Consider the following 12,430-nt stretch of genomic DNA (forward strand, 5'->3'; position numbering starts at 1 on the left):
CATAGAAAATACAAAGTACCCATAGAAAATACAAAGTACCCATAGAAAATACAAAGTACCCATAGAAAATACAAAGTACCCATAGAAAATACAAAGTACCCATAGAAAATACAAAGTGGAATAAAAAAATGCTAAGTGTACCTATGGGCCTTCCTAGGTTCAAGATCTCCTTGTATCCCCAAAACGTACATTTGCCCCAGGTACAGCTCTGGACACGCGCGGACTATCCATGACTATACCTGATCCTAACCTTGACCCATTCATGATGAGCGTGATTCTGGATAAAGCACTGTTCTGGATATACAATGTTGCCAACTACGAACACTTACCAACTACGAACAGTCCCATCGCGCCGAACGACAGGGCATAGGACCACTCGCTGCCGCTGAAGTAGTCGAAGGTCTGCCGCTTGAAGTCCGACGGTTGCCCCAGCCTGTCGGGGGTGCACGGCTCCATGTCCAACTGACTCAGCTGTTTCGGCTGGAAACAGGGAGACTCTGGGAAGGTGGGGACAAATCTGGCTTAGTTTCATGAGTCATGGCCATTGATACAATAAAGAATAGACAACTAAAACGAAAAGATTAAATGTTACAGCCATACACGTCGATGAAGGTTAGCAGCTGAAGGTTAGACATCCAGGTAATAAGATACGCCGAAAACAATTACTCAAGCAACTGGCAAACTTTCAAATTCATATCCAGTTGCTTGAGTTACTACTGTTTTTGGCGTTACAACCTTATAATTATCTAGGTCTCGTGCTTATTATTACATGTACATGTACATACTCGTTACATCTTTGTCAAAATTGCATTATGAGGCTCATGCAATATACTATACATTATAATTTTCCCAAAAGTAATTTCATTAGTTAGGTAAAACATATAAGGTTATTATAAAATTCCGTGTACACAACCAGTGCTTCTTTCACTTTGCTTATGTTTCGATGTCCAACCGACAGGTACCCAAGTAGTAATAGGCAACATAAAGTGGCAATAAGCAGTACTCCAATACAAAGCTCTGAGGAAGGCGTCTGATAAAAATCGAAACGTAAGCAAGTTGATACTCGTAGAAGCACTGAGTGTGTATAAGTGAAACCCAATATCCGAGTTTCATTGACCTGTGAATGTATGTAGCATGTGCCCTCTTGTGAATACCTTACCAATGTTGCAATACATACAGAGAAATGTTTAAGATGACATTAATTAAAATAGATAGAATTTGACTAACCGGTGGCGAGGAAGACATCCTCCTGTATGTCCATATCTGTGATATTGGTGATGCTACGGATGATGTCATAAAGTGTCATGTTCCTGATCTGGTCCACTTCAGCCTCTGTGAATAACCTGCACACAAAGTTTATAACACGCGGTTCAAGTTTTTTCAATGAAAAATGGCTGTATTATTCTAGGACTGTCTCTCTGTCTTTCTGTCTATCTATCTGTCTCTCTCTCTCTCTCTATGTGTGTGTGTGTGTGTGTGTGTGTGTGTGTGTGTGGACTTCTTTCTAGCTCCATGATCTGACACCTGAGTGAAACGAGTTTTTCGGTTTTCCAGCATTGACATTGCAAATAAAAATGTCCTGATTCACGTTAAACTTTGTTTTAAAAACTGTATTATATAATTCGTATAAACAAACAACGACACACACAGCCAAGAAAGTGACGAAGAGGGAGAGATATACAATGCAAAAGCTAATTACTCTCATCCAATCAAGACATGTCCAAAGCTTACCCGTTTTGTCTGTAGTTCTCGAACCAGAACCGGTCGCCATCGCGGATCCGTTCGAACTGGTCCTTGATGATTTCTCTGAACAGCGGGCCCGGACCCCGCTCCGTGGTCTCCAGCAGGCCGCACACCCAAATGTCACACTTGTCTGTGGTCCAGTCGTTTGCTGCTGCAAATGCTGTGATGTTTGCTAGAAGCTGTGAAAGCATCACAGAAAATTCAACAACATAGGAATGTATTTCAAAGGGATAATGCCCCGCCTCGAGGTGTGTATTGTGAGATAATCCTTGGTCAGGTGCAATAACCACCGAATAAACCACCAAGTGAGCGGTACGGTCCAACAAGTGGTCGGTTATTCTAATAACCGACCACTTTTTAGGTAACGGCCTGATAACCAATGGGAAACGGAGCCTTCTGATTGGTTGATGCCTTCTCGCTATATGATAATGTAGTTTGTTTATGTCCGCCCGACCCCAATACACCCCACCCCCTTTATGTGCCAACTTTCTTCAACAATCTTAAACTGGCCCCCACAATTACCTTCTTTATATTTTAGACTGCGCACAGACACACGTGTGTAAGCACACATATACACACACACGTACGTGCACATAGGCACACTATCACTAATCTATGAAAACACAGATATACATCCATAGTCAGACAGACGCATATCAAAACACACGTCAACACATCCGTAAGAACACACGTACGAACACCATCGGATTCAGATTGCGCACAAACACGTAAGAGTGTACGCGCACATACATACACACGTACGTGCACACAGGCACACTATCACTAAGCCATAATAACACAGATATACATACATAGTCAAACAGACGGACGCATATTAAAAACACATACCGACACATCCGTAAGAACACACGCACGAACCCCATGACACAAAAGGACGGACATCTTTCTATGCAGTACATGACAAAATCGCTAGAGGGCACCACTAACAGGGTACAGCATGTACACGGTAGATACCACAATTGCGTTGCGCAGTAGAGGCTTGAATGTTTTGATCCATTTTGGAAATTTTTGGGCTAGTTTTGTTCATTTCACCAGTTTAGTGGGCATGATGACAGATGTGAGTGGTTAGGTCTTGTCTGGCCAGGCGGATGAATATCATAGAAAAGGTAGGTCAAAGTTGAGGTTTGTTTACTATCATCAGCTGTGGTGGGAATTTGGCCTGGTCGACCCCCTGTTTTCTTTCTATATTTGGGAATCAGACCCTTGTGGCTACCTGGCGCAGAAAATTTTTGAGATTGAAGTATGGGCAAGTACTTTCATGAGGACTTCTAATAGTGTATTTAAGCATATGTTCCTGTGGCTAAATTTACTAGTACTGTCTGCCCTACAGACCACCCACCTCCGGATCCTGTGCGAACAGTGTGGGGTTGATATCGGAGAAGTTCTCTACCCTGTCCAGTCCGTACTCCACGCGGGCCGTGTTGTAGTCCGGCAGGCCGTGGTCCCGGCCCCGCTGGATGTTCAGCGCCATCAGGTCACGCCGGGAAAACTCTAACGGGCCGAACACGCGCCCTGGGCCAACATAAACTCGACTTTAGCCACTGTATGACTTAAATAGGATTTACCAACGATGACACATGCCTTGTAAGTCTAGTAACGCCACAGCAAGATTTTTTTATGTGTGACATCAGCGTGCGCATTAAATTTTCGCCTGAGTTTGGAAAAAAAAAGAAATATTATTGCCCTCTGACAGTGGTCAACATGCCAAAAATGATGTCTGTTGCCATGCCGAAAAATGGATGGCGGATGAATATGAAAAGAGGAGACAAGACAAGGCTCTGATTTAATGCATGATGCACTTTGATGCAGTGATGTATTTCATTCCTGTGGCCTATTACAATGGTTGATTTCGCCAGTGACAGACGTCACTAGTATAGATTTCCTGTGTGACAGTGTGTGTTTTAACCCCTATTGGTAAATCTTGTTGAATTTGTCTTTCAATTGCATTACTGTCCAAAGTCAGTAGGTGGCTATCTTGACCACTCAGGTCTCCGATGATGAACGTAAACATCGTCCTAAAATTCGGTAGAGTGACCTGTTGCTGTTATCCGCAGAACCGCAAGGAGGCTGTGTGTTGCAGGTTACCTCTGAGAAGCTATTTGATCAGTTATGACGTTGCCCTCTCGTTCATGCCCTGAGCTGGCAGGTTCTCTTCTGTTCTATCAAACCCCATCACGCTGTACAATATCCCTGCAGTTCATAACAAAATCGCTACGTTATAATTACCTCTAAGATCCTCAGTGATGATGTTGTCCTCCCGTTCGGTGACCTGTGACGACATGCCCAGAAGGAGCTCCTCTATTCCGTCAAACGTCTCGCTGGCGTTTCCCTTGAAACCTTCCTCCATCGGTTCCTGTTGGTAATTAGTGAATTATACGCATTGCACGAAATTCAACGTCTAATGCTTAGGTCACATTTCAAAACTGGGGCCCGGCGGGGCTGTTTGTACGAACGAAAAATGAACTATTCTTATCAAGAATATAGATAAATAGAGCCCATGATTGTTATTAAGATCTTTTCGATGTTTTGTTGTCTTCTGTATCGTAGTTTTCGTTCCCAAAAGCTGCCCGGCCGGGCCCCGTATGGGAATTGTGACCCCAGCATAAGTGACACTTTCTAAAGTACTATAAATGAATGAATGAATGAACTTTATTGCTCGACAATCGTACATGGTACAATGTGTGGCAGTAATACAACAATACTACAAAACTAAACTATCTTATTACATTTCTTACTACAAACTACTATCTATACAGTATATGAGTCACAATATGTTCATGAATTGATGATTTGGTCTCGCTTATAAAATAAGGTGTACAGAAATTGACCTACGTAAGCAGATATGGTAGTAGGACATGACAATAATTCATAGAATGTATCGTACTGTGTACTAGATTGGGTGAACTTTGTCTTAGTGGTAATAGTCTGTAACAATGAATCTCTTTCTTTTCTATAGGTGGGACATGTCATAACAAAGTGAAATTCATCTTCAATATTCTCATTACATGTGGGACACAGTCTCTGAGTGGCTGGTGTGTTGTGGTGTCGACCTTTTTCGATTTGAAGACAATGTGCGCTGATTCTCAATTTTGTTATGCTAGTTGTGAACGATTTATTATAAATTGATGTGAGATAGTCTTCCATGCCAAAATGCTTTTTGATTTTAGAATATGTATGAAGTTTATTATAAATGCTCCATTTATTTCCTTCTTATACCTTTGCGCATCTTTAAATGCATGCTTACCCCTAAGTATAGGGTTTCATGCAGTGGCCCAACTTCGAAAACTGAACACTGGTTTTCAAACATGAAACACAAAAGAGCGAGTAACACAGTCTCTTAAATTTGCACTTCTGTCCGCAAAAACTTGATTAATTAGTTTGATTTTTCTTTAGTTGTTCAGATAGATGATTTGTATTGTTTCATTAGTGTTTCTGTTTATTTCCTGTTTTATTTTTGTCTTCTTCGTTTAAATTTTGGTTCATTCAGTATCAATGGTAACTTTTAATCTTAAAGTATTGGGAAGATAAACCAGCAGGTTTCCGGCCCTCCCATGCACGCCTACTTAACTCGATATATTTCATTTTATCTTTTGAGTGCAAAACAAACAAGAAACAAAAACAACTGTAAACAATCCTTGGTTGAGATCTCTCATTGGTACTTGAAGGCATGGCTATTTGTTGTGGTATTTTTTTTAACGGTTTCGCTCAATGCAAGGCCAGTTATTTTAGGCCACTTCTAGGCATAGAGCTATAGTATAATGTAGTTATGTCAGGAGATGGCGGTGGACCTTTGTTTTGAAGCTTTGTGGATTGTAATCGGATGGAAAGCAGCTGTTTGGAAGAGAGTTCCATAATTTTGCAGTCCGGGGAAAGAAGCTGTTGTTGTAAAATGACTTGGAGACAGGTATATTGACGGTGTATTGATGAGAGCTGGAAGAGAACCTAGTGGCACGTTGAAAGGTTCTGAGCGGTGGAACAAGAAGTGCAAGTTCTCCTGAACATCGACCGTATTTGACCAACTTTTCAAGTTCAGTGACTAGAATGTACTCACCACCGAGTTCCAGTAGGAGTTGCATGTGCGGAGTCCGTGGAAGTACGTGCCGCCCGTGTGGGGACTGGTGAAGGCCGTGGTGCTGCGCCAGGCACACGTCCCGTCTGACCTACTGCGGGTTTAAACACGATAACAACGCAGTCAAATATTTACTCAGTAAATATCAAGCATAGACAGTACAAGGGGCCGAAAGCACTAACTATTAAAGAGCCACTAATTGAGAGAGGGTGGTATAAGAGGCCCCAAGTGTATGAACGAATTAGCAAACATTGTACGTTGAATACGGTGGAAGACGAAACGCATTTTATCTCGAATTGTACCGTCTATAGCAAGGAACGAAATGAACTCTTTGACGTAGCGCTAGCCTCCAAATTCTACCCAAACTTTCATACATATACGCCAAAAAGCAGTTACTCAAGCAACTGGATATGATTGTACGTTGAATACGGTGGAAGACGAAACGCACTTTATCTCAAATTGTTTTTGGAGTATCGTATTACCTGGATGTCTAACCTTCATCGACGTTTCACACATATACAAATAAAAAAAACTACTCTCCTAACATCCGAAAACCCACAAATTACAGAAAAAGTGGGATCCTTTGTCTTCCTCTGTCTTCAAAAAAGAAGTCAAGCCCTCCAGTTTTTACTAGTAGTATTTTAGTATAGTTATCAGTAGTTCTATGTGTGCTAAAAATTATCTGTTTTTATACCAAATGTTTCTTCTGTTCATGCAATTAGCCCTCGGGCATGAATTTGCAATAAAACAACTTATTAAAGGCAATTCCAATGCAGTTTCAGAGCCAATTTTCATGTTATTCTTTCAATGTAGTAAGTTGAAAAAACCCTTTCACATGTATCTATATCTGCGAGGCAAAATTGTAATGTTCCTGACAGATTTTAATTGTAGGTATCCGAAAAATAACGTGGCGTCTCACTTGGCTTGTTTTGGGTTATTTTAAACACTTTGTGTATAAAAAAAAAGGACAAAAATGTGCTAAGAAACGGCAGTAAATGTCAATATTAGACACATTTTCTCGTCCAGAAAATTTGTTTTATGCCGCCCTGAAATTGCATTGAATGCCTTCATTATAGTACTTGTACTTGTCATTATAGTCATTGGTCAATCTCACTTTGCGGTGAGAAATGTGAAGAACTGATTATTTATCCCAATTATTTAACACCGTAATTTATTTTAATGTGAAAAACGTGCTAAGTATTTTTCTTGGGATAATTGTAATTTTTTTCACTAATATGGTGCTAAAAATTGGGATAAATAACCACTGCTAACTGTGAAAGACATTCCAGAAATTCTCTTAGGTCCAGATAAAAGTGGCTTAATATAAAGGCAATTACAAGGTCGTTGTTGTTTATATATACATATTTCAAGCACATTTTTATCTTAATAGATGTTTAAACTTGAGTTTGCGGGTGCCAACGCGAAACAGTGTCACATTACTTACTCCACTGCCCTATGTACAACGCCCAACGCATAATTCTCCTTGGCAAACTTTCCAGGCTCTTAGGACACTCCCTCAACTTTACAGTTTTGTCTGACAACGCCAAAATGTTCCTCCTTCTCCGTGGTAGTCCCACATGTTCACTCATAGCAAATTCCAACATTTTGATGTTAACCCAACAATTCATCACCACAACAAAACGCTTCCAATAATCATTCTCTGTCATCTTTTTCTGTGTCCTACAGTTTTATCTGCTTCATCATTGGGTGGGGAATCGGACTGCGCTCATAAACATTTCAACATCTTTGTACTTTATTATACCACTTCACATTTTGTTATCCCTTCTTTCCTTGTATTTCATTTATTAAGTGGTAGCGTCAAAATAAGTATTGTAACTTGAGTGCGCTATCACTTTGTCCTGTACTTTGTCTTACTTGTGCAATTAATAAAAAAAAAACTTGAGTTTCCAACTGCAGTACTACCGAAAATCAGCAGGGGGCTATCTTATTAAAGCGAGTGTTATCCTCTGGCTCTGACCTATAGCTAGTGCAGTGGAAGTGAGGAAGATAAGAACGCAATCAAATGTTTACTCAATAAATATAACACTCAGACAGTCCAAAGAGAGAGCAAACATTATTCTCAACTGATTTTACAGTTTTACGTCTACAGTTTTAAGTAGTCTGGTTACCAAACATATTTTAGCTGCCGAATCTCGTTTGTCCGATGAAGACAGAAGTGCCGCTAAACTAAGTTTGGTAACCAGACTGGTGTCTGAAGTTTATCATTACTGTAATTAATATGATAACACCAGCTTTTTCAGTGGATCTTAGACTTACACTTTGCTGCGCCTGTACACCCCCGGCGGCACAATGGTATGACCCCACCTCATGGCGGCAGACTGGAACACGTGTGTGATGCCCGGATGTACAGACGACTTGTAACCTTCAGAAGAACAAGGTCAACATCAACAAAATATTCACAAACGATTTATACAAATAAATATTATCACAGATACCATTTACTGAAATGTACTAATGATTCTTACTTAAAACATCAACGCACTCCTCGAAATCACATCTTTAAGCACGCAATAAAGGAAACGTAAAGGTGTATGCTATAATTTGTGTGTAAAGAATATATTTTGTGCAGTGACTTAAAACACTTATTACAACCACGTGAGAATTCGAATGTTACGGAAACTATCAAAATTGTGCAGAAAGTTTCCAATCTTTGTCGGTAACTAATTCACGACGACAAACAAGTATGATAAGAATTAGAGAAAACGTAAAAACCACAATATTTACATTTTCAACTTATTATTAGTATGTGGAATCAGTAATAACCTGAACTAAGTATGTTTTACCTGTGTAATTCGCAGGGTCTTCTCCTAAAAAGGCTGGAAGCCAGTCATACAGGACTATTTTCTGGAAAGAAAAGTATGGTTTATAGAAACGTATTTCTCTTACAAAGTTATGATGAAATTTTGATCAGAAAAAATTCGACCTGTTCTACTGGTGTTCAGGAACGAATTCGTAGGACGTTCGTGAATGTGTGACAGGGGCTTAAAGGCATCCAATGCAGTTTTTAGGACTTGGAAACCGGATTTTTCAAAGTCAATATTATAGTCATCTATCAAGTACATATTGAGTTGAAATCTCACTGCCCCAATGTGTATTGACCCTCGTGGAGCAAAAATTCCCAAAATATTGACGGAAAATGGTTACTGGAAGGGCCCTTGGCTGATTTTTAGGGTACCACCCAGAAAATAAAGGACTCATCTTAGGGATTGTTTCTGCAGTTTTAGAAGCCCAAAGTATGAAATACTGACTCAAATGTGCTAATGTGAAACACTATGTGTCCATTTTACAAAGATTGCCTTATTCAGAATATTTCCAGTTTTTCAGCTCTACAATTGCATCGGATGCCTTTAAGAGAGGAGGAAAACAGCTCCGCTGACCTGGTGAGAGGCGATGACCCACTTCCGAGCCTCGTTGAAGACCTTCTCGTCGTTCCAGTCCGGGAACTGCTGGTGGATCTGCCCGGTCAGGAAGTTGTGCCAGCGGAACCACAGGATCCCGAACGCCAGCAGGAACGGGTTCTCATTCCCACGGGGGTTGCCGATTTCTGGAGTAGGGTGGAGGGAGAAAAATTACGCGAGAGAGCCTCAGAAGAGGGCCTGCATGGGGGGTTCCCGATAACGCTCAACGCTCTACGCTAAATTTTTAGAGCCGGCTACGTATTACGCTGAATTCAAGAAGCCTCCCCCATTACGTTTTACGGTAAATTCCGGGTAGCTACAACGCATTACGTAAAATAAAACGGCGAATTGCGCTCTACGTAAAATGCGCCAATTACGCTGTGCGTTGAAATAAAGCGGTCCGTCTACGCTCTACCTAGAATGAAAAGGCCGATTACGCTCTACGGAAAAGGGCATGCGGGCCCCTCAGAAGAGTCAAAGGCTACTCAGTGGACTAATTGTCTGGAGTAGTCTACCACCAGACACACGCTTGGACCCATTCTGGTTTCCTTTAATAGACACTTTTACATCAGAAATGACCAGAACAAAGGGTTCATAAATGTGTACGGACTAACAGAATTTCTTGTTCATTAATTCATAAATTAGATCTTTTTTTAAAATTATTTCAATAATTTTGTCAAATACTACTTCAGCTACATATAGTCAAGGATACATTAAAAATGTCAATTGGCATGGTTCTTAAATTATTCTCCTCGCATTTTTCAACAATACTGCTTCTGAAGTTCCAGAACAAGCTGCTAGGGATCCCAACTCATGTCACTATTTTTTGAGAGCAGGATCCATGTACCGTGAAAAAGTCGGGACCCTAGAATGTCCAAGTCATGAGATACCAAAACCGGAAGTTTCCACTGCAATACCATAACAAGCCGCCAGGAGATCCAAAATCTAATAATATTTCGAGGTCTCATCAAGACTTACGTACCCACCTACCTACCAAATATCAACACATCTATATATGCATTTCTTGTTAACAGGCAGAGAGACCCGTAAACACAGGAACGTTACCAAACACCGATAACCTACTTGGCGAAGGTAATACACTTACTGAAGAAGCGGTAGGACGGTTTGAGTACGTGGTCCCTCGGTGGGGGCGGGTTGGCGAAGGGAAGACCCAGGGTGTTGTAGGCGGGGTAGAGATCTCCGCAGTCCGCATGGCCCTGGTCACCGCACGACATGAGTCGCCCTGGTCGGTCCTCACTGAACAACCTGCATGGTGGAGGGGTGTGTGTGTTGGGGGGGGGGTGCAACATGAAAGGCATTATTATGTTTACCGAAGGAAAACATATTTTGTCTTTGCTCAGTTTCTTCCTCTTCTCCAGTGACCTCAGACCTGGTCAATGACCTGAACTAGACCGTCTCTCACCATGGTAACTGGTGTTGGGTTACATTATATTGCAATTTTAAAGTAGTAGGGATTTAGACTAGTGTCACCATATAAATGTGAATGTGTTTGAGAAAGAATTAACAGAGCAGACCATATGCGAAGGTGAACATTAATGCATTTGCTTTGCGAATGTTACTTGTCTAATTTGTAAGAATTTGTTTTGTAACTATAATCTCCCACGCTATGTGAACATGGCGACTGGACCCCCCCCCCACACGAACTCTTGAAAAGCGGCCAAAGTCGACTAATAAATTAAACGTGTGATTTTAAGCTGAATAAAGGTTGAACAACATTTTGAAGGACCTCAAAGGGCCTCATTTAGTACAATAAATTAAAAAAAAACACTAAAAAAGAGAATACAAAGCTACCTGTACACAAAATAATTATGTAAATATTTTTGACTTATTGATAAACTACACAGTACACGTGTATGTTGCAAACCTGAGTGCGTCCGCCCAGGCCTTGGTCACTCCGTACATCAGTCCTCCGTCAAGGTAGGGGGTGATCTCATTTAACTGGAACAGCCAGTCAGACAAAGGATTTGTTAACAACACATTTCTCGAGTCTCGTTGGAATTTTAGTCTCCACCAGACTCCTTTGCACAAAATTGCAGGCTGAATAAATAGTAGAAATCGGCCTCACATCTATTGTATACTGGACAAGACCCCCATGGGGCATCACGTCCAGGCCTAAGTTTAAAGAGAAAATAATTGGAAAGCGACTTGCCTGCACGCCTCTAGCCAATTATATCTCTTCTCCAGAACATAGAAATGTAGATATTTCAAGCAGCCACTCTCTCATTGGTCGAACCGCTAATTGCCATCCTCTCATTGGTTTAACTTTTAATTGTGATGGACATTTGATATCGGTCTATTGTTTAGGTGTATGGGGTATGGCGTGAGGCTCACCTGTTGCCGAGGGTTGTTCGGAGAGTACCCGGTCACCCCCATGTCGTACCGGGACCGGAGGAAGGGGAGCTCCCTGCCGCCGCGTGAGTCCGGGTCGTAGTCTGGGTCTCCCCTCGGGATGGGGATGTTGAAGTACTCCACGGGACAGCCCGGCCGCTGGGCGTCCAGAACTTCCTCAACTACCTGCTGGCCTGCGAACGGGGGAAGAAAAAAAATTTTATCACAAAGCAGAAACAGGTAACTAATTTGTTTTGCCCAATTTCTGGAAAACTCCGTTGCACGTGAACGGCGCATGTTTACTCATCTTCTAGCCAATCACAGCCCCCCCATTTGTATGCCATGTCCTCGTGTCCTAATACTTGGCCAGTCAACATTTTGGCTCCTGCCTGGCGAGTCGTGCCTTCGGGAATTTCTTTCAAGTATTTTCTAGTTTTCTGTACTGACTTGAGAGATTGTTCTACATGGACATTCAGATTTACATTTCATTTAACTGACCTGTTACGCCTAGAGCTGTCACACATAGCCGAATATGGTCTCCTAAACACTAGTTTGAACTCCCCACAACCAACGGAGACAAGGTAGAATGCGATGGACTGGCTCACCGCTGGTGTTCGGGTGCTCGAAATCGTGTCCAACTAACTACAGGCCGGGCAGTCCACAATTCTTGTAGTTTGATAAAAAGACGCAAGATGGCATCGGTTCTCTATCGGTCTTGGTAGTATTTTGGTCTCGTATAGTATGTATACTATATGTATATGACGATGAACGATAGGTAAAGGACAGATGTACATAATCTTGAACAAATACACAGCCCCGAGCGACGACG

At 41.5% G+C, this 12,430-nt stretch overlaps 1 protein-coding gene across 1 annotated transcript in view; it reads right to left on the reverse strand.

The window, feature by feature from the left end:
- Positions 1-12,430, reverse strand: part of LOC109484726 (dual oxidase 2-like) — a 38,691-nt gene that overhangs the window by 20,014 nt on the left and 6,247 nt on the right. The window contains exons 4-15 of the mRNA XM_019788084.1: positions 11,605-11,795; positions 11,138-11,211; positions 10,358-10,518; positions 9,232-9,398; positions 8,638-8,698; positions 8,111-8,216; positions 5,816-5,927; positions 3,991-4,117; positions 3,104-3,276; positions 1,732-1,922; positions 1,228-1,343; positions 330-497 (exon numbers count right to left, since the gene is read on the reverse strand). Coding sequence (XP_019643643.1) covers positions 330-497; positions 1,228-1,343; positions 1,732-1,922; positions 3,104-3,276; positions 3,991-4,117; positions 5,816-5,927; positions 8,111-8,216; positions 8,638-8,698; positions 9,232-9,398; positions 10,358-10,518; positions 11,138-11,211; positions 11,605-11,795 — 1,647 coding nt within the window. The remainder of the gene's footprint in view (positions 1-329; positions 498-1,227; positions 1,344-1,731; positions 1,923-3,103; positions 3,277-3,990; positions 4,118-5,815; positions 5,928-8,110; positions 8,217-8,637; positions 8,699-9,231; positions 9,399-10,357; positions 10,519-11,137; positions 11,212-11,604; positions 11,796-12,430) is intronic.

This window comes from Branchiostoma belcheri, unplaced genomic scaffold, assembly GCF_001625305.1.
Source record: "Branchiostoma belcheri isolate BF01 breed outbred unplaced genomic scaffold, Haploidv18h27 scaffold7, whole genome shotgun sequence".
Classification (NCBI taxonomy): domain Eukaryota; kingdom Metazoa; phylum Chordata; class Leptocardii; order Amphioxiformes; family Branchiostomatidae; genus Branchiostoma; species Branchiostoma belcheri.